Consider the following 23,617-nt stretch of genomic DNA (forward strand, 5'->3'; position numbering starts at 1 on the left):
AAGAAATCCTTCAGCTTGAGCCAGCAGCTAGCATGGAATCGCTGATAATTTGAGCCTTTTTATCCATTTTGGAAGTCAACGCCTTTACTTTCAAAGCCTCGTTGTGAAAGCATGTGTGAATCCGATGAGCGGATATTTCTTTTCCAAACAGCCTTTCAAGACATTACTGATTCTGTGATGCGTAATGTTGCCCACAAAGCCTGGGGAACAAGAAGATAATAGGATACAAAAGGCGTTCATTGAGCTCCTTAAAGTGTCTTTAATTCACTTGGCAATGCACAGTAGATAGAGTGACAGTCAGAATGATAGATTAAGGCATAGGGAAACTGTATTCCCCCCCCCGAGAGTCACGGTTGCGTGCTCCTTTTCTTGGAATGTAAAGCAGAGGCCTAACTTCCACCTCTGCCTCAGACCTTGTGGCATCCGTGCAACATAATACACTCGGTTTAGCCCTATACCATGCAGCCTCTATGGCTTTGTGCACCCGTGAATGTGGCCTTTATGCTGCAGTTTTGTTGATATTTCTCTACGTGTAGGGGGGGGGATTTTCTTGTCTTCTCCCCTAATACTTGGCAAAGCGATGTGGCATTTGCTCTTGGCAACGTCGAAAATCCCACAAAGTCTCACTCTGGGGGCCTTTGTAGCCATTCACAACACTTCCGAGTGATGGACAGGGAGCTCGGCTCTCCCAGGTCGCATCCCTTTCGCCTCAAAATGCGTCTTTGTGGCTCTCCTCTTTTCCCGGGGTCTTTTTCACCAAGGTCGGATGCCACGGGGCTCCAAGGGTAATTACTGTGACAGTGGAGCAGAAGTTAGGCTGGGCTACCCAGGTCGCCCAATCATGTTTTCATCATCGGGAGAATGTTTTTCTTTGGGGACGTAATAAATCCCCCCTTTGACATGCTGCATTTACTCTGAATACACACAGGAAGAAAGCCTCTGTTTTTTTTCCTCTCTCTCTATTTTGCACCAATGCTTGTAACAAGCCGAGGCAGATCATTGTTGCTAGTTCGCCCTCACTGGTTTTTTTAAAGGATAGGTTTGCACACTTAGACATTCCGCTGTGGAGGAATTTCATAGGTATTTGCACTGGAATGTTGTTTCTCACTGGAAAGGGAGGGGAAACGTAGTCGGTGCAACTAACGATTAATTTACTACTTATTTTCTCGATTTCTCGATTAGTTGTTTGGTCTATAAAATGTCAAGAAAATGGTGGAAATGTTTGATCAGTGTTTCCCAAAGCCCCAAAGTCCTCAAATGTATTGTTTTGTACCCAACTCAAAGATATTCACTTTACTGTCACAGAGGAGTGAATAAACTAGAAAATATTCCCATTTAAGAAGCTGCAATCAGAGAATTTATACTCAAACCCTAGACTGTATATATTAACAGTCTATGGCTCAAACCGATTAGTCAGTTATCAAAATAGATGGCGATTAATTTAATTAAATATTCTCTGATTCCAGCTTCTTTTTTTTTTAAGGTTATTTTTTGGGGGGGTTTTCCCTTTATTAGACAGTGAAAGTGGATAGACAGGGAATTGGGAGACAGATGGAGAATAACACGCAGCAAAGGGCCGCAGGTCGGATTCGAACCCGCGCCGCTGCAAAAAGCTTCTTAAATGATCCATCTTGGACTATGGGAAACACTGATTGACATTTTTCACCATTAACTGACATTTTATAGACCAAAGAACTAATCGATTAATCATGAAAATAATCAACAGATTATTATTATTTTTTTAAAGAGTTTTTTATTTTATTTCAGAGTGACAGTGGATAGACAGGAAAGGTGGGAGAGAGATGGTGGATGACACGTAGCAAAGGCCTCAGCCTACTTGGGGCGCGCGCTCTTACTGAGCGAGCTAGAGGTCGCCCCATCAACAGATTATTTGACAATGAAAATAATCGTTAGTTGCGGCCCTAAATCGACTTATCTTTGCAGCTCTAGTAATGATTTGTAACCACAATGTGTGTAATGAACATATCGACTACTCACTGTCACAGGCAAAGCTGTGAAGAAAAGAAAGGGTTCACTGGATTGGATAAGACTAATCTTTGGGCATTGACCAATGCATTGTGAACATATTAATACACGTCTTTATTAGTGTTTTTGGAGAAACGTAACTCTTTATACCTATGCTATTTTTCTGTCTCCAGTGCACTAAAGATAACACAGGGGGACACAACAGTTGATTGTCCTGTAGAGAACGTTTGTCATGCCATTATTAATAGTAGAACAGTGAGTAGAAATTCAATAGCCCTTCATAAAAAAACAAAAAAACATGGCACATGTTCCACGGTCCCGTCCTGATCCCTGTTAATGAGAGCGGGTGTGTCCCGTCCTATGCACCAGGCAATGGAATCTTTAATTAAATCACACTCTCGGACCTGATGCTGCACATGTGTTGCACGCGCCTGAAATCCTTCACAAGCATCACCGGCGTGCCACACATTTCTATCATATACACAGGCTGGGACGTTTATTTATGGTAGCCTGTACCCCCATGGAAATATACTGATTCTATTTTATTCTCACATATATATAAGGCGAGAAAGTGATATGTCACATTAGATGACAGGAATTTGTCTACAGATTTAGTTATATCTTTTTATACTTATGGTGATCCCTGCAGTATATCTGGATGTATTAGTCCATTAGGCAATGCTGTAAATCTATGGGCAGGGCTGCTTTATGAATGGCATTGGGGTTTTAGCATCAGTGTGAGGAGGAACCAGGATTTATCAGGGATTTTAATGTTATCCTAATCAGTGTGTAGTAAACACCTCTATGTATGAGCATTGTTGTTTTAACTCTCTAATCTATACCACATGGTTTTAAGGTACAATATTACATCCCAGTATACTAGTTTTAACTTTTATTTAAATGCTTAGATATAGGCAAAGAGATGCTTCCTTTAAGCAATTTTGAGAAAAGTGATGGGGCATGAAATCCAAACTCCTTATTCTGTGTAAGAAATGCAGTCTAAGGTTTAGCTGAAGCTAATATCAGGTTTCAGAGGTCTGTGTTAGAAAAATCAAGTGGGTAACTTTGTAAGATACCCCCTTAATTAGTCTAAAACAGACTGAGGCCTCATATCAGCTTTGGGTGAATATTAAAATGCATTTAACTTTCGACATTTCTCCTGTAGCCCATCCCTCAAGAGGCTTTGCCTTTTGCCAGGCCCACATTGTATATAAAAATGTGTTTTTAATTACTTGCCTGGTTAAATAAAGAATAGAAATTGGGTATCGCAATATGGTATCAAGCATAAAAGCCTTTCGTCAGTTACTTTCTACATGGACTTTCCCAGACTGCAAGAACAGCATATTGGATTACCTAAATTGAGGGGTTTTACCCTTTAAAGCCCACTCCATTTTCTTAACATTACAGTTGTCATAGAAGTTCTGAGAACATAATCTGCTACATCTTTACCTTCTGCGTGCCTGTCTGCCTTGGCAAGCCTTCATGGCATGACTCTGAAAATAGCCTGAATACCTCGGCATCATTGTATTGTGTTGTCAACGGCTGTTTAGAACTGTGTAGCAGTTGTAACTCCGGTTTGAAGCTAATATTTCCTTGGATATGTAAGTTATATAGCTACTTCTTGACAAAACAGGATAGCTAGATGCATTGATTCATAGTGACCAGTTACTGTAGGGACACAGGGCATGTATCATTGTTGCAAAGTGGCAGCCGTGACACCAACTTGACCTGTATTGTACAGCAGTCACATTCTGAAGGTAAATGTTTATCATGAAATGTGTGCAGATTATTAAGTCTAATGCATCCTGCAGAAAATGCTTTGAGTTATTTCTACACATTAAGACATACAGCTCTTTATTTAGATCAAAAATTTGTATTGTAAATTATATTTAATCCCAATATTGCTGAAAAATACATACTCCAAATGTTTCCTTGCTATACTTTATCTGTCCTGAAAGGTTGGGCTCCCCTGTCAGAGATAACAGTAATGGATTTAACAGTTCATCGTCAGATAAAGTGCCTTTAAACATGATGAAAGCGAGACAACCACTTTAATGGCTGCTTTATCAGTTAGCAGCTCCCTCTACTGCAACACTGTTACTTATCACTTCACTGGATAACATTCCTTTTCTGCCCTTTCACATTTGTGGCACGTTCCTGGGATCTCTTTGTCATTTTGTGCGATTGTCTTGTGTCTAATATTACCGCTAAGCTCGACTGTAGCCAATCCTTTAACACCTGTCATTTGCATGCCTATGTTTAGTCTGAGATTAGTATTCCCAGGAGACCATATAGTTGCCAAACTGAGGGCCGGGGCACTCATTCACACTTCCCAAACAGAATGTAAGCTGTCAAAGAAAAAACTGGAATAGTTTTGAATATTTGTTTATTGCAGGAAAGAGGTTTGATTAATTATATATACTAGTAGAAACATTTTATTATTAATGCTTCCTGTCATGCTTTCTGCATCTGCTTAAAGATGCATTTTGCACAATTTGCAAAAAACAGCTCCTGGTGTGTGTGTGTGTGTGTGTGTGTGTGTGTGTGTGTGTGTGTGTGTGTGTGTGTGTGGCGATATTATCGGCTGATATTAGGCATTTTCCAAACTATCGGCATTTATGATGGCCGATAAATGAAAATAAATAAATAAAATAAAAACGGACGAAACACCCTTCAACCATGTTCTGAGTGTTGGCATTGCATAGTTTGTCCACCAGAAGGCGCTCTACAACGTCCCTGTTGGCAACACTCGTGCATAACCCTTTAAGTTTCATATCTTAAGTTTGTATTTTTATACATTTTATTAATCAGAACTTTAATATATTTTGATTTTCCTCTGATCTGTTGTGACAATAAAACAAACAAGTTTATTTTGAAACTGCATTATCATATTATTTTAGTGAGGACTCATAAATATCTACAAATCTTTTTATGTTTTGTTACACGTTTCTGGTTTTTTTTTAAATCGGCCGATAAATCGGATTTTTAAATCACCAAATATTTGTATCGATATCGGCCTTAAAAATCCTTTATCGGTAGGGCTCTACCAATTAGTCTAATAAAGTAATGATTAAAAAAACACAAATGCTAGATCAAGGGCCCGTCCCAATCTGAGGATAGTGGCAGGAAATATCGGGACAAAAAGGTGAGCAGAACTTATGGTGTTTTGCTGCTGTTATCCTGACTCAGGGATCCGGGGTGTCTCCTCTTCAGCTGTTCTTGCATCGCCGTCGTACTAGTGTGATATGCCAACTGCATTTTACAAAGTCTACAGACTACCTCGTTGTTGTTGGCATTAAGAGTAAAATACTCCCACACTTTAGAAGACTGTGTGCGAGCCTTTTTCTCAACGTGTTGTTGAACTTGCGAGGAATCCATACTTGCGCTGTTGTGTTGCGGCGCTACCAAGTCCACAGCCAAGCGGACCAATCACAGTTGTTGGATTCTGTTTCCCCACGACATGAAGTGACATTTCTGGGAAGGTGCACGTCAGGCTAGGGCGTAGGGTACGGTGTAGGGTTCGAATCTGTGTGTACCTACGCACGTATCTACGACATAGATTCAATGCAGTACCATAAACCAGTAGGGGTGGGAATCTCCAGAGACCTCACGATACGATCTGTGCCGTTTATAATGCCTCCGCTGCCTCACTTCAGTGACAAGCTAACGTTAATTTTACAAAGTTCACAAACAGCTTGAACTCTATCCATGAATTTTCCATTTATGGTGGTCTGTTGCTTGAAATTTTTTATTTCACCAGAAGATTTCAGATCAAGTGCTTATTTTCCCCGCTGCTAGAATGGCCGTTAAAGTTTAGAATAAAAAGTGACAGCTATAGTCCAAGGATAATTAGACCAATTTGGCAAAAGACTAGTAATAGTCTTCTTTGTAGTAATACAAAAGACCTACTTATTGTTTCCTAACTCTGAAATGTTTCAAAATGATCTTTATGTTGAGGATTAGTCCCAGAACAGTTAATCCCACTTGATTTATTGCCTATCACATCTAGCAATACTCTAAGCACCATAAATCACTGGTTGTTTCATTCTGCTCAAATCTGTAACTCTGCAAAAATCAAACACACCAAGATGACGAAAACTTGTTTGCTTCACATTCTCTCAGAGACTGGCCAAACATTAGCATTTCCACGACTCTTTTATCTGCTGGGGAAACCATGTGACACTGTTTGCTTGGCATCTGGGTTGGTCTGTGCCATTTTGACTGGGGACAAGCAGGCATGAAAGAAGTCGAGAACCAAAAATCAGTGAACACATTCCTTCTTTCTTTTAAACTGTGACTTGTAGCCAAAACAATGGCAGAGTGCTGTATTTTATCTGAAGATGGCTGTCTAAAACGCACCAGGCCCTTCAAAGTAGTTCATGACTACTGAGAAAGTAGCATTTTGTGCTTTTTAACCAGCAGATGGGGACATTGCCATTGACTTTTCCTACTTTTTAAACTGTGATTTACATGCATATCCCACCCCCCCATGCCCATGGACTTAAATGGCAATATTATTGCTATGTAAATTTATGTTAATTTATGTGGTTCATGTCTTTGAACCCCATTGTCTTTTATTATATGGGTGTTGCAGTAGTCCTCTATCCCTCTGTACCATTGTTACCAAGACATATTACCAATGGCAATGTAAGCACACCACAAAACAATCCAGCAACTGGCATTACGTTTTAAATGCTGCTAAACTGCCATTGGTGCACAGAAATATGTGACATTTCAACTGATCCCCTGTAGGATACCCATAGGGTACAGATTTGATCATTAGCAAATTATCAAAGATGTTTTATCAATATTAATAAAGTTATGAATATGGTTATTAATAACTTCGCCAATTCTCTGATCTTAGTTATCGATAATGGCCAGCTCCCTCAGCCACTCAGGTCTGGACCACACGTGTAGTTAGGACAGACTGAGACTTTTGACTTACCGAGGGAAACGGTCACTATAACCACTCCAGTGGCTAACAGCTGATTTCCGCGATGATCTCGCGGACAGTAACTAAACTCCGTGAAAGGAGTGATTTAGCAGGTAGCGCTTACGGTTTTACCCAGCTACTTAACACAACATAATCAACAGTATCGTGATCAATGATACATTCACAGAAACAGATTAATAACCAGATATGGGCCAATACATGATTACAATCACAGATCACATTAATGGCAACAAGTGGTAGCGAACCCTTTGCTCATTAATAAACAAACCAAACACACTAGTTCTAACGTCTGCCCAGAACTGTGTAAACCTCTTACTGTATGTGTTGTTTGTAGTTAATCTCTCGCCAGAGTTTAACGATCCGTTTCGTCCAGAGCAGTGGACGACACGCGATCCAGGTCGACGACGCAAGAACAACGGAACGGAGTCCTTTTCTTGAATCCAGGCTGATTAAACCCGCTGCAGATAGAGGAAATACTGGGCCAGTGTTCCTCGGATCCCCTTTGTATATCAGAAAGATATAAAATGTCCCAGCTCAATCTCGACCAGCGAGGTGATGCTGGCTAGCTAGTCCAGACTACTGCACATCCTGTCAGTAAACTGGGTTACCGTGGAAAGCAAAGAAACACAAACGCCCGACAGCCAATGGGAAAAGCGCAACCTTGTCACAGGTGTGAAGCAGTTCTTTGTCTCACCACCAGTCTGCCTTGCCCTCCTCGTGTTGAAGGTAGAATCTCCATTTTGGCGACTGTGCTTCCAAGTGGCGGCCTGTAGGAGTTTGGTGAAACTGGCTTTGGGATTCACATGTAGGCCAAGATCCTTTGTCTTGCCTTCCCTGTGTCCTTTGTCTCTGCAGTCAGCTCAATCTGAGCCATTTTTTGTTAAAATCACTGTTTAACCCCCTGCTTGGTCCCAACACCCACTACTGTCAAACCAGTGAAAAGAGCTCAGTCCTGAGAAATAACCAAAACTCACCAAAACAACATTTAGGGCTGTAAAAATGAACTAAAATTCCTTTCAATGGTATATATTTTGGACACGCGATTAACGCACACGGGTACTGAGATTTGGGCCTTGGGCTGCTCCGTAGTTTGGGAAATCAGGAAGCGAAGCAGCAGTAACGCTGTGGATAGCTAGCAGAAACAAAGCTCCTTGAGCAGAAATGGATAAAGAAAAGGGTCTTTTGAATGGCAAGTTGAGTTTCAAAGTCCTTCCAGATGGTTCTCTCCACAAGACTAAAGTTATTCACATTTACTGTCGATGTGAATTGACTTACCACCGGAGTACGTTGAGTCTCAACAACCAGTTGAGCATTAAAATATCCCTTTTTAAAGTACATTTGTAACAGATAAAAAAAAAGTGCCAATAATTTACTAATAATTGCGAGTTAACTATGGACAATCATGCGATTAATCGCGATTAAATATTTTATTCGATTGACAGCCCTAGTAAAAGGCTCATTTTCAAGGTCTTTAACAACGCTTTTTTCTAGAGACTATTACGGCTATAGAATGGCTATTATTTTAGCCATTCAAAGTGACTGGCACAAGTAGGAAGGACAGCCAGTATTAAGATGTAACTGTTAGAGTGAAAGCACTGGAGCTTTTTTTGTAAGTAGATGTAAAACATGGCACAAAATGACAGAAAAAGTGACATGAGTCTTGTTTATCTGCTAATCCATTATGTTCCGAGGCTGTGACAAATGTCTCATGAAGCTTCTAAAAAGAAAATGTTAGCAAGTTATAAAATGTACTGAAAGAGAAGCCCCTATTCTACCAAAGCACTGAATGATTCCAATGTAAACACTATTAAAAGCTCCCATGCCGAGGTGATGGCTGTGTAATGTCCCATCGCTCTCCTGCAACAAGGTCCGTTTCTGAGAAGTTAATTCAATTAAAGCAGACAAAAGGCCACTGGCACCAATAAAGTTTGGGTGAAATGTGAAGCCATGCGATGGACACACACACAGTCTTGTGGCTAGTCAAGCGTGATTTACATTTGCATAATGGCCAGCTACAGTGCAGGCTCACCATCACCAAGGGTTACAGTTGGCGCTGTGAAGAAATTCAGCTCCGTGTTAAGTGGGTGTATCTTGTCTGAAACTGACAGGCAGGGTGTCCTCACTACCACCACCACACACAGACAAATACATACACACACTCTTGTTTTACTATACTTGTAAAAACCCTGTTTGTTTCCTTACACCTATAAACTAAAGCTGTAAAGATGAATCGATTAGTTGTCAACTATTAAATAAATCGCCAACTATTTTGATAATTGATTAATCAGTTTGAGTAAAACTTCTCTGATTGCAGATTCCTTAATGTGAATATGTTCTAGTTTCTTCTCTCCTCTGTGACAGTAAACTGAATATCTTTGAGTTGTGGAAAAAACAAGACATTTGAGGACGTCATCTTGGGATTTGGGAAACATTGACTTGCATTTTTCACCATTTTCTGACAATTTACAGATCAAACAACTAATTTGATTGTTCGAGAAAATAATCAACAGATTAATCGACAATGAAAATAATACTTTGTTCCAGCACTACTATAAACCCTTACTGTGGGAAGCGACTGTTCGTTCAAAACAATAATGGCGGCTCCTAAAGAGGTTAGCGTAGATGCTGCAATAGCATCAGTTGTATCAGAACTGGAGAGTATTTATTTATTGAAAGAAGAGCAAAGAACGCCCCCGAAGGCTTTTCTCGATAGAAAATATGTTTTTGCTCTTCTCCCAACTGGCTTCAGCAAGAGTTTGATAGATAGATGGTTCATGCATTCACCTGCCAAGCATTGCCACAACAACAGTTTCCATGATGGCTTCTCAGATGCTTCTGTGTAACAAACCATCTGGTGTGTTCGGTTACCCGGATGCCTCCTAGAAATCCTCACTATAGAGGTATTTGTTCAACTGGGAGTCGACCTCGGGGAAGATGCAGGAGGCCTGCAGATGTCATGTGGCCTGGGAGCTCCTGTGGATTCTACAGGAGGCGGTGTAGGATGTGCCAGGGGAGACACTATACGGGCTACTTTGTTTAATTTGCTGCCAATGATACTCAAACCTGGATTAGTGTCAAAAAGCAATTGGATGCACGGAGCTTTCTACTCCCTCAAAAATGAGCATCGCTGAGTTAAAAAAAAAACTAAAAGTTGATGAACTGAGCTTTCACACAGTTCTTCAAAGTTGTTTTTGCACTCATTCATGTCACTGTCTTTATAAATCATCCCCCCAGGATTTTAAATACGTACCCCATTAATCATTAGGGATTATAGTTTTGCCTATCAACCTTGATAATCTGCCAGCATCATTCCACATACGACATAATTTCCTGCACATGTGGAATGTATGTATAGACTTCATGCGCTCCCAGAGGACGTTCTAAACTGCTAGTAATGCTGTTATGTTTCTTGGAAATTCTCTAAGACATGATTGAACACACCCTGTGTGCAGTAAAATAAAGTGTTGAGGGATTTAGGTGAGAACATTGGTCACTTGCCTGTGTGGAGAAGCGTCCCACAGGGTTGATTTAAGGCACCGTTGCCATGTTTACAGCCTGGCCGGTGGCTTTAGCCATGTTTGATTTCCCCCTCTAAAAGGAAGCCATATAGCTTGATCTTTCTTAAAATAATCCTGACCTGGTGATTGTGGAGAAAAGAGACCAGCAGGGGGCAGTCAGTGTTGTGATTTTGCATTGGTGTAGTAAGCCTGAAACTGTTATCTGCGCTAAAGAAACAACTTGCTGTAATGTGATGTTCATATGGATTAATCACAAATGACAAGTGTGAGGTCATGCAACAGGCGCTTCCAAATCAACCAATGCCTTTGCCTTATCCCCAGCACACATGGCAGAGAGGAGTACTCACACAACACACAGACATTTCAGACACTCCTTTGGCAGCAGCCTTCACCAAGGCCTCACTCATGGCTTAGCATTGTGGGGAGCGATAACAATCAGCCAGAAAGTAAAACCCCCCTGTTAAAACCTAAGCACACAACGCACACTTTGATCCAGCTGAGGGCAGTTTGGAAGGGCTTTAGGAAGATGAAGCCTATATGGTTTGGGCTCAGGGCTTCACAATGATTACAATACAGACACAGTTAGGATCCCTCTATTATCACACACACACACACACACACACACACACACACACACACACACACACACACACACACACACACACACACACACACACACACACACACACACACACACACACATGCATGGGCAATAACACAGTTAACTATGGGATTCTTTTATCTGTTTCTAGTTGTTTAATGACATTATGCAGGTATTAAGTTTATGTAAAGCACTCAGTACACAAACAGAAACGTTAGAACTTGAAGACTCTGCTCCAAATTAGACTATGCATGAATCTAAATAGTTTCACTGTGACCAGACATGACTCATGGATTTTTTGTGATTAAGTAATGATGAACATGTGGTAGGATTGAATTCAGCCACTTGGATCAGTGTAGTTTTAATGTGTGTGTATGTATGTTTGTAGGATTGGGCATCGAGAACCTGTTCCAACTTGGAATTGTTTTCAAAAATTACGATTCCAATGGAATCATTTGGAATCGTTTGAAATCTGATCATCGGTTCCAAATTTAACACACGCAAGTTTTGGTTTCCGCACAGTAAGCTGTGCTCTTAAGTGTGGCTTTATTTTATATTGAGAAAGCCCAGTAAAACTGTAAATCACCACTGAATAAAAATACTGTTGTATAATGTTCCTCTTATCTGTGAAATTAGCATGTGATCCGTTTCAACTCCACCCCTCAAAGAATCGGAATCGATAAGAACCAGAATCGAAAGGAAGAATTGAAGTTGGAATCAGAATTCTTAAAATCAAAATGATGCCCAACCGTACAGTATATGTGAGTGTGTGCGTTTTGCTAATATGGCTTCCTCTGAGGCGAGTAGGCTGCCACTGTGTCTCCAGCAAAGTAAACATGGCCTCTTTCTTCCAAACCTTGTAAAAGTCGTGTTGAGAGGAGAAGAGTGGACGGGAAGAATGTTGATGTCCGATGCTACTCCTGTTACCCTGCACGCTCGCTCCCTCAGTCCCCTCCTCGCTCATGGGCGAGTGGCAATCAATCTGTCAGGTCTTGGGTGGCTCCCATTAGGGGTCTGTTAAAAAAAACAATGGAGAAGCCCGTTGAGTTGGGAGTTACTTAGTTAGGAGACCCGTTGCAAAGGGACGACCCCTTCACCTCAGCTACCAGCACCTCCAGTGTATTGATTCACTTTCCAGGAACAGTTCTCTACCTCTTGTAGTAGGGGAAATGCAAAAGGTGAGCACAGTACTTAGCCAGAGCCAGTTCATTCTAGGCCTGTAACAATTATTACATAATTGTTTAATTGTCAATTGTTTTTTATATAATCGCGGTTTTCTTTGTGCAATTAATTGCTAACATTAGCTAAGGTCTTAAGGCACATGTGTCAAACTCAAGGCCCGCGGGCCAAATGCGGCTCCTCACAAATTTTGATGCGGCCCCCGTATCAATTTTAGGTTCACAATACATTTTGGCCCTGGCTAGTTGTGCACCAAACCAAAAACACAAAAAACTGTTTTCAAACCAACTCTCAGAACTGAATTTGGCAGATTTACCATCTTTGAGACTGAGAAACTCCCACAGAACCAGAGAGTATTTCAATATTCAGGCGATGAAATCATCAATCATTGTTTTGCATGATTTGCTAATCTCTATGATGGCTAAGGAACTCTTTCTAGGCGTTTATGTTGAACAAAGTGCGACAAAAGTCGAAAGAAGCGACAAAAAAAGCAACAAAACGATACAAAAACCGACAATAAAAAAAGAGTGATTAAAACGTCTGAGAATGCCACAAAAAACTTGGAAAAAGCAACAAAAATGACCAAAAAAGCAACATTCAGTAATACAGTCAAAGATATTTTACTTTTTCGATGTATGCATGTGAATTTAAGTCTCCGTGTCTGGCCCTTGGTGTGATTCTCTTTTCCAGTGTGGCCCTAAATGAAAATGAGTTGTTTTAAGGCGTATGACTGGTAATTGTTGATTTTGTTTAGATATGCCAAATTGTAATTATGTAAGTGCTTATCGGTTGGACTTTATATATATATTTTTCAAACGTTAGTGTTTGGCACTTGACCCTAAACACGTTCATAGCAACAGAAATGACGAGGGGGGGATACCATTAGAAAAAAATGTTCCATAAAAATGAAGAGGCGGGGTTTACTTTATAGGCTGTGTATTTGTGTTATGACATTACCTGGGTCACATAACTGTGATAAATAACCAAAACATGTATTCTGGAATTCATTCAAAACTGTAATTTGTGTGAAAAAGTGATACATAAATAAATATTTTTAAAGTTGACTTAAAGAGACAATTATATTGTCAATCGCTATTTTCTGAGACAATTAATTATACAGCAAAATGTTGAATTGTTAAAGCTCTGGTTCATTCATTTTAGTTTAAATTAGGGCTTCACGATATGAGTAAGATATCTAATTGCGATCATTTTGACTGATATTGCGATTGCGATATGATTCACGATATTGGAGGGAATGATCATTTTGTATCATTGTTCTCATTTTCATGTCATTCAAGAAATTAAGATGATTATAGTGTGATTTTTGCGAGGATCTGTACCAAACAAAGATGTTTTCTTTAGTCTGTAGGATAGGATTTGTAGGCCGGGACGTCTCTGCAGCCCCACAATATTTAATTCAGAATGGTTTGACACATATTTTGCCTTTTAAAATAATATTGTGCCCCTCCCTGCGATTTGAATATTGCACTAGTCCATATTGCGATTTCGATAAAATTGTGATTAAGCCCAGCCCCGACTTTAAATGCAGATAAACTTAAAGGTGCTCTAAGCGATGTTGGGTGACGTTACTTCTTGTTGACTTTCGAAGTATTGTCAAACAAAACGGAGGCTATGTCGCCCCTCCCTCCTCCTCATCTCGTCCGTATTATAAATGAGTTTTTTCAAGGTGTGAGAAAATGGATGTGTGGTGTGTGACAAGTGGCGATTGTGTCTCACAGTCAATGTGTGAGAGTTGGCAGCCCTGTGTTGTGTTATCTTTGACATCCCTTAAGCGCATTTCAAAATGCTAACAGGAATGTTTAATGATCTGTTAATTCTTGAATGTTAGCCGTAACAACTTCATGTCAGGCTGTGTGATCTTCAGCTTGTTGTTGCGTTCTTCTGCCCACGTGCAAAAAGTTTTTTTTTTAAACTTAAAAAATTCTAACTGTTAAATAACTGCTTAAAGCATTTAAACAAAGTGTTGTGTTGGAGTTTGTAACATTCCAAAATCTTAATTTTGACTTAAAGATTTTCATTTTCACTGTAAATGCATATCGGTTCCAAATATCTGTTATCGGTTTCATTAACTACAAATAATCGTTATTGGTATTGGCCTTGAAAAAACAGTATCGGTCGATCCCTATTACGAAATTTACAGTTTCTGTCAATCACTTGATTTGAAACCTGGAAACATCAAGCCAATCTGATTGTCATAAACATCGAGCCCACCGTGTTTATGGCATTCACACTGACCTTGGTAAAAGTACAAGAAACAAAAAAATCTCAGAGCGCAAAAAACAGCTCCTGGTATTCTCACTTTCCATGTAATGATCTCCTGACACTGGCTTTCCGTTGTGTGTGTGTGTGTGTGTGTGTTTCCTCTCCCCTTGCTAACAATGCAGCTCAGGAAGTATGTCAGGATAAGGGCCAGACTGTTGGGCTCTTTTTCTGCCAGAGCATCCAACTTTGAGGGACAATAACATAGTCTTGTTAATCCCACAAAAGCTGGTTCAGTGTTGAAGAAAGCTGTGGATCTGTGAAAAGGAATTACTGCCCCAGGTGTCTTCAAAGAAAACTCTGCGATGTCCCTGTGGCTGGTGAGTGCTGTTGCAACATGTCATTCTCAGCTGTGGGTGGTCAGGGAACCAAATGTTTTGGACTCAATCAACGGACTTTGCTGCTGGTTTTGCTTGTTTTAGGTTGTTAAGCGCACCTTTACTTAAACTTACTACATTTAATGTTACTTCCAACCACTTTCCAATGACAACAAAGGGTTTGAGATTGATTTCCTACTTTTTTTTGGCAGCAGCTGTTCTCCATTCATGCAAATAAGCTATGATAACCAAGTTGTAGATATGGTTTGAGGTGTAACATTTGATCAAATCTGAATCCACTTATTGAATCTGAAGCCTTTTCCAAACCCTTATTGAAGCTGAATATGTTTAGCTTTCAACATTTGCAAGTCATTAAAGTTCTAAATAATACAGTTCAAAGATCAGTTATGACTTTTTGTTGGCTGAGAAGGCAGAAACAATTGAGTTTTGAGCGGCAGCGTTACATGTTAATTACATGTTTCTTTTCAAGACCTACTTGCTCAGAACACTTGAGGCTCCAATGCAAGACTAGTAAGCAAAGTAGCTTAAGATATTGATATATGATTATCCTCATATTGATGTGATGTGATCATCTAGATCATTTGTCTAGAGAAGAGTCATCACTTGTCTTGTTGACCTACAAAAACACGGTTTATTTGCAGTTGTAGAATGATTTTCACAGGGAGTTTCTTTCAGAATGTATGTTAATTAACTAGCTGATATATTGTGCTGCTGGTCACTGAAAGTAACTTCAATGCGGGCTAAAATGAGTGTGCTGCTAAAGATTTTTATATATATTATTTTTGGTACATCAATATCATATTTAAACTCTATATAATAATTACATTAAAGTATTGTGATTCCTGAGTCGAGCAAGTGTGTTTTCGCCCAGTGAAAAAAGACAGAGTGAGTCTCTACATGACTTGTATGACTGTTCCAGACAATTCATGAATTCCATACATACGGAGGAGGCAATTCAAGTAAAGACCGAACGAGAAAATTCTCTTGAATCACTCTTATGTGCCATTTAAGAGCGAATCTATTTGTGGTTCTTGCATGACACCCATTGTTTTAATTCTTTTATCAATCTTGGGAACCATTGGCTGAAAAGTGTTGCATTCAGGCTTTGTTGGGAAACCAAACCTGGAAGACAAGCATGGACATTGTCAATAGGATAATGTGAAAATACTCCTTTTTAATGGGGTGGCTGCAATTTAAGTGGTACATTGCAGTCATCTTTTTTACCCATCTAGCTATGGTGCTGTGTACCAAAGTCCCAAACGGGATGATCTAAGACCGTTTATAGGCTGTTTTTAAGAGTTTATTTTATTTTTTTATCTTTTTGATTTGTCCTTTCGGGAAGGCGGTGCAGTGTCTTAATGGATTAATGGATATGAAATGCTTTGTATGCCACCTTTTAATAAAAGCTGTCATCTGTGTCTCAAACTGATAAAATAAATATTTTATGGCATGAACACTTGCATAGTTGACTCCGTTTTGACCTCAGAGACAGAGGCGTTCTCCATTTGCCGTGAGATGTCCCTCTCTCTGTCTCTCTTTTGTCCTGTCCTCTGATGTGGAAGTGTCACTCTTGAAGGTGTCCGGACAGCTTATTACTTTACAGCTGCGCAGAACGCAATAACTTTCACACTGATGACTGTTTTACAAGGGGCTGTCCGCTCGTCTGTCATTGACTCTTATGCAATGGTCAGCCTCAGCTGGTTGTCTGTTATGTGAAAACAGAGCCTTCTTTAATTAGCCTTCATTGAACCTTTTTTCAGTGTCTCCTTTATGACTTTCACTTGCTTTATGACTACATTAAAAGGGACATTTACATGAAGCACACACATGTTCAAATATTTTGAAGCTTTATGAATATACAGTCTACATGTACTTGTATACTTGATGGGTGGTTCTGCAGTTTTTCTTGTTTTTTTTTAACTAAGTGAAGAAAGACAGAGCCGGCCCTACACTGGGCCTTCATACCTTTTCATCACCTTGGCCTACATCCTGTTCATGTCTGCCCTGTCTGGGCTTTCATGAGGCAGCTGATGACTGCTTAGAGGCCTTTGGTGTTTGAGGCCGGTTGATAATTGCTGCTTGAAAGGTGAAATGGTCACTGTGGGTACTTTGTGTTAGGCGGGCACTTCTGTAGATGGTAATTAAAGGTTAAATAGCTCACCCATACCCTTTGGAATTTATAATATACCCCCCCCCTAACATGGATAAAGCTGTCAGGGAATCTTTTTTTTCTGATTTATTGGTTCCACTGAGGCCATTTTCACTACCCAAAATATGGGAAAATCTCAGATTTCCCAATCAGATTCATTGTTAATATAAAGTATTTTATTTAATATAATGTACTGTATATCTTGGGGTCTCAGTAATTCACAACATTTTTTTACTGGAAAAACAATTCAGATTTACAAATTTTAAACATTGCATGGCATCAGATTCTAAATATTCTTTATCATTTCTCACCAGACAGCATTGTTAAAGGTTAGGGTTGCATGCAGTCACTGAGCTATGAACCTCCGCCTGGGGAGCTTCGTAGTTCTTTGTGCCTCCTTCTGTCTAAAGAGGCTTTGGGTTAATAGCCGGGATTATCGCTTTTCTTAAAACGGGATATTTTATTGTGCACTCCTTTTCGTCACCAATCCAAATTTAAATTTCCCAAGATTGCCAATTTTCCAAAGCTGTTTCTATCTGTCGACTTAAGATAGAGCAACGTCTCTTTGCTATGTTCGAAGATGAAATTAGCTTTCACTTAATTCCCCATGGCTTTCTGCCATGTGCTTACATTTTCGCCAAGCTCTCAATCCAAAAAATTTACGCCTTGGATCAATAGTGGGAGGGGCAGTAGATAATGACTGGATTAATCACAGCCACTTTGTTGGGGGCAATAACATGAAATGCAAAATTTAAACAAACCGGACCTATTGGTTAACTTATACATATTAAATACATATATAACATTAAATTTGTTCTGCTTTTGCAGCAGAATCTGGATATGGATGTCAATTCATATTATGGGAACAATAGTGTTTTACAGCAGCCATGTGCATACAGGGTGTAAACTGACTGCTGCATGATGTCATTGACAGCTGAAGTACATCTGAAATATGGGAGAAGGTGAGAGCTTAGCACACAGTTTAATCACAGTGTGTGCAGTGAGCTGCAGTGTAGCACTGTGTCTTCACAAAGTGAGTCTGAAGAGGAGGCTTTGGCTAATAACTGGCACTGGGTGTTAAATACTAACTCAATCAGTGTGGTATTTTAAATGTTGACTTAATAATCCAAAGAGACCTTTTTTACAATATTAAAGCATAACTCTCGCCTAAATGCAACCTAGGGTGTTTTTGTGAATGTACCCGAGTCAAACTTTCGTTTAAAAGCATATTTAGGATGGAAGCGCCACTTTTAAGATTAACCATGTTTTTGTTTTTCGGTCAAATGGTCTTTTGAATGGGAGTGCTAGGGGCACTTTTTGCTAGCCTCAAAATAGCTATTTTTAAAACCCTAAGAAAGCTCGACACAACATGAGACTTTGCTCCAAGTATCACCAGGGGCTCTACACCTTAACGAAAACATTGACAACATTGTTTGTGTATCCAGAGTTTACTAAAAAGAAAGGTTTTGAACAACTCACCCTAGCTCTTGTTGTTTCCGGCCACAGCCATTTTATCAGTCGAAAACAGTCGATTTCCGAATGCAACGTAAAAAAGGGAGGAGAGTAAAGACGGAAAGCTTAGTTCCATGTAAATGCACGGATAATTCGTTGTTTTGTCGTTAGTGAAAAACAATATTGACCTTGTAGTTGAAAAAGGAGCCTCAAATAAGAATGACATTTCCTCCTATGGTGTCCATTAATATCGACTCGTTTTGACTGCCGAGGTGGTAGAAGCCGGAAACAACAAGAGCTACGGTGAGTTGTTCAAAACCTTTATTTTTAGTAAACTCTGGGTACACAAACAATGTTTTCAATGTTTTCGTTAAGGTGTAGAGCCCCTGGTGATACTTGGAGCATAGTTTCATGTTGTGTCGAGCCTTCTTAGTGTTTTAAAAATAGCGATGTTGAGGCTAGCATAAAAGTGCCCCTTGCATTCAAAAGGCCATTTGACCAAAAAACGAAAATATGATAAATCTTAAAAGTGGCGCTTCTGTTCTAAATATGCTTTTAAACTAAAGTTTGACTCGGGTACATTCACAATAAGACCCTCGGTTGCATTTTGGTGAGTGTTACACTTTAATATAACTCTTGGGTAGAGATAACAGTAGCCTAGACAGCAGTAAAAACATTTTTTTCTTTATTGGTGCTTTTTAGGGCTGCAAAATATATTGTTTTTTTGCGAAATATACACATTGCGAAAGGCTGCAACATATTGCGATAGACACAAAACAGATTTTTTGTGTTAGTTGAAAGACAGAATGAGTAGAAAACTGTACTTTAAAATGTAACTGTCACTTTTTTTTTGTGTTGCCTTTTATATTCAATATAATGTTTTAACAATTTGCCCATAAAAGAATGTTGGAAATAAATTCCTTTTATTTGTTTTAAATTAAACAAGCAATTTGTTGGATTTTAGAAGAATACTGAAAGCAAGCGAGTAATATCGTTATCGCAATATTCAACAACATTATCGCATATCGCATATTTTCCTCATTGTGCAGCCCTAGTGCTTTTAGTATTACACTGCATCTTATTGATGGGTAATATCAAATTAAATTGATGAATGAATACCACCAGCTGTGACCAAAACATCTCTGCCAGCCCCCCATTAAAACCATGACCGGCCACTTCCCCTTGTATTCTCTCAGGAACAATGACCCCTTAACCCCCTAACCTCTTGTCTGGTTTCCTAGAACGGACAACAGACCTGACGTTGCCAGATCAAGACTTGAAACCAGCCCATTGTTTGTGCTGCAGAGAGGCAGGAAGTGCGCATGATGTTGTATTCGCTCCTGCTTCTCTATCCCTTTGCCAGTATTGTGTAATCTTCTTTAACAGTACTTCAGGAGATTGGTTATGCTATGCCGAAACCTGATTGCGTTACTTCACCTTCACCAAAGTGTCTGCGGGCTACGCACATAATATTGGCTAACTGCTCTATAGCTGACCATGACTTGGTAAATGCCATACAGATGATACTGTTGGTTAGGGCCTGGTCGCATAAGGGCTGTCCATTGTTAGCAGACAGTTGTGAGACCGGAGTCTGTGCTACAAACACTGTACGTATTCTTGAACAAACTGTGTTAACTTAAAGGACTTCCTAAAAACTTGAAATTTCACCCGAGTGTAGTGCCTTACATCCTGCGTGTTGTGTGCCTGATGCACGTTCTCATCGGCTCACATTGGTCTCGTCACTTTCTTATTTATTAACCTAACCTGGCCTTAACCCCAAGATTAAACCTACGGAAGACTTCATGCCTCACTGTAACTTCAAACAGATGATTTCTTAGTGAATATCAATTTACCAATTATCAATGATCAATTTACTTGCCCCTTGTATTGCTGGCACAGCTGCAACCACGATTAAACTTCCCTGCAGATTTTAAATGACTTACTGACTGCTAATACATTCTCAAATCTACCATCATAATGTTATACTGGAAAACATGTACAACTAAATAGTGCTAAAATAACTATTAATATTATAAATTCATGAACGTGTATTCAGAGCACGGGCTGGGACATCACGGAGCTCACTTAAGCACGCACTGCTACGTCCTGCAAAACCATGCCCATCTGGGTGAAATACCACGTTTTTATTAAAAACTAATCGATGTGTATCAGTAATTCGACTTTTAACTGCTAATTTGTACTTTTGAATTTCTTAATTAAGATTAAGATGTTAAACATTGTGTTCAAGGGTTGTCATTTCCCATGGCCTGACATCTTGCAATGCATCAATCAAAGGCAACACAGTGGTATATGAGCACAGGATGCACAAATAAATAATTTTAGAGCAAGAAATGTAATTGGTGTGCACAAAAATAAATGTTTCTTCCCTCTGTGGAACAGGAGTTGTACAGATTTGGATGAGCAGTTTAAACATTACAGGATAACTGTTTTATTCTAAACACCTTGATAGGATTTTTGGATGTGGATCTTGAAAAGGCTAACATTTTTTTTTTAAACAGGAAGCAGCTTAGAATATACCCAAATAGGGCAGAAGGCCTATCCTTGCAGTATTTTTACCAAAAAGTCACATTTCCCCAAAAGGAAACAAAGGGATCTTGCTGTGTAGCTATATGATCTGGAACAAGGTTATTATGTATTGTTTTATAAGGCTATTCGGCTGATGTGAAATTTGCCAGAACATGGAGACTTTTAATAAGTTCATAGTTTCAGTTTGTGTTTTTGGGACGGAGGTATCAAGTGTTTTAATTCTAGCTCTTTTATGCATTATTTGTTCTCTATAGTGTTTTCCATGTTGTTGGAACAATACATTTCATGTGCCCTGCACTTTATCTAATAAGGGAAAGTAAACATGCAGTTCCATTGCTGGCTTGAGTCACTGATGCTGCCCTCAGTCTTTATATTAATTACTGAGAATGCATACAGGCTCAGAGGCTCCATGGCCCATTTATGATTGGTGTGGGACTGCCAATCTTCATTAGGGCCCCCCTGACCGCTACAAATGCACCAGCACACTCCGCTGGGAACACTTACCTGCCCAACACACACGTTCATCTTTTTAATTTCCATCTCTTGTTCTGTCATATAGTGTACATTCATACATCCACTCACATCGACTCTCTTCTGGATATCTTTTCTTCTGAGCCTTTGACATAAAATGAGCAATAATCATAACATAAGATGAAGAATGCCTGCATCATAATTTAAATTTACAGCCTGATTTTATTTCCTGGGAATTAACTGTTACTCCACTCAAGACAGCCTATACTTGTTCTTTCACTGCCCCAAGACTTCCTCCAAGCCCCCCTTTCTACATTAAATTGAAGACCCCCCCCTCCTTTTCCCATCACTATAAGTGCCTTCTTCTTTAACAGACGGCTCTACCCGACCCACCCCACCTCCGCCCACTTCTGCCTTCCCCTCTCCTAATCTTTTTTCCTCCTCGTGCTTTGAATGGAAGAAGCTGCAGCATCCAGAGAAAGAGGGGACAGGATGGAGGATGGAGGGATGCTGTAGGGATGCTAGGCAAGAGAGGGAAAGGTGCATTTAGTTGGAAAAGACCTCAACCACACTTTAAGTGAACTTCTAGTCACTGAAACTGAAGAAAGATCGACCTGATCTTGGATCAGATCTGCAACCATCCCAGGATTCTCTCCAAGACTAACTACTAGGGTCTCATACCTTTGGACAGTGGTTTTGAAGGACAAGCTAGAGAGGGAGGGGAGACGAGGAGCGGCAGCTGTTACACAGTAGAGGACGTGAGGAGGTTTTCAGGAGAGAATGGGCGGACTAGACTGGTGTCTTGCCGCAGTCTTCAGTTGGGCAAAATTGTTCTTCTACTGCATCTTCCCGTTTTGGAAACAAAGGCAAAGTAAAAACAAGGTACAGTTCATATTTTAGATGCTATTTGAATTAAGCTTTTTTGGAATAGCATAAGTGTTTTTTCTATTTAAGATGAATGCACCTGCATGTTGAACTTAGCTTTCATGGCTGCCAGATTTTCCTGTTTGTAATAGAGAAAACCACATGCTGCCTCTCGCTTGGAACAGAGCTGCATTAACTCTGGGTTGATTGAGACAAACTAGTTCTAGAGATGGCAATGCCGTTTGGTCGGCTGGATTGTCTGGCGGTTGGTTGGTCAGTCCACCGCTTTAGTCCAGACTTAAATATCTCAAAAAGTGTTAAATGGATTGCCAGGAAATATTGTACAGACATTCATAGTTCCCAGAGGACGACTCCTATTGCCCTGACTTTTTCTCTTGCGCCACCCTGACATTTTGACTGAAATGTCTCGACAACTAGTGGATGGATTGCAATCAAATTTAGTACAGACATTTGTATCCACCTCAGGATGAATTGTAATACCTTTTGTGTTCCCTTAACGTTTCCTCTACCGCCGTCATCGGGTAAAAAATTCGTTATGTCCACTACTTTGCAGGTATTATAAACCAATGACATCAAACAATCAATTTTAGAATTTTTGTCACATTAAACCGTATCAGGTATGATTTACAATTGTAAGATTCACAAGAGCCTCAGCTGTAATTTGCATTTTGTGCTTATTAGCAAATGTTAAACTGGTTTCTGCAGTTAACATTATACCTGCTAAACATCGGCATGTTAACATCGTCATTATGAGCATGTTAGCATGCTGATGATAGCATTTAGCTCAAAGCACCACTGTGCCTAAACACCGCCTCACAGAGCTGCTAGCTTGGCTCTAGACTCAGAGGAGCATTTCAATGGTTAATTGGCATACTGGTTTTATTGCTTCACTTGTTTTTAATGTGCTTAAAGGACAAATCCGGCGCAAAATGAACCTAGGGGTTAATAACACATAGGGCTGGATATCGTTCAAAATCTTTCGATCCGGTAACAATTTCGATACCTCAGTTTCGATGCCGGTTCCTAACGATACTTTTTTCGAAACCATATGTTTTAAAATCCATTTCAACATCAACAAAAATACATTAAACACAAAGCTTTTATTTTTTACCTTAATTGTGAATCAAAACAGTTATCAAAATTAGAAAATTCTGTTAAAACTGCTCACTCAGAGTAACATTATTAAAAGTGCCTTGCCTAGCAAGCTCAGCCTGTCAGTCAGTCATCAGGGCAGAGAAACCACCGTTCTGGCTGCTT

General features: G+C 39.8%; 1 protein-coding gene across 8 annotated transcripts in view; it reads left to right on the plus strand.

The window, feature by feature from the left end:
- tns1b (tensin 1b) overlaps positions 1-23,617 on the plus strand; it is a 247,597-nt gene that overhangs the window by 10,993 nt on the left and 212,987 nt on the right. Inside the window, exon 1 of one of the 8 annotated variants that reach the window (XM_039817477.1) lies at positions 14,697-14,838. The exons of the other annotated variants lie outside the window; for them this stretch is intronic. Within the exon in view, the coding sequence (XP_039673411.1) occupies positions 14,824-14,838 (15 nt within the window). The 5' untranslated portion in view covers positions 14,697-14,823. Of the gene's footprint in view, positions 1-14,696; positions 14,839-23,617 lie in introns of those variants that run through there. 8 annotated transcript variants of the gene reach the window in all.

The sequence above is a fragment of the Perca fluviatilis genome, chromosome 12 (genome assembly GCF_010015445.1).
Source record: "Perca fluviatilis chromosome 12, GENO_Pfluv_1.0, whole genome shotgun sequence".
NCBI lineage: Eukaryota > Metazoa > Chordata > Actinopteri > Perciformes > Percidae > Perca > Perca fluviatilis.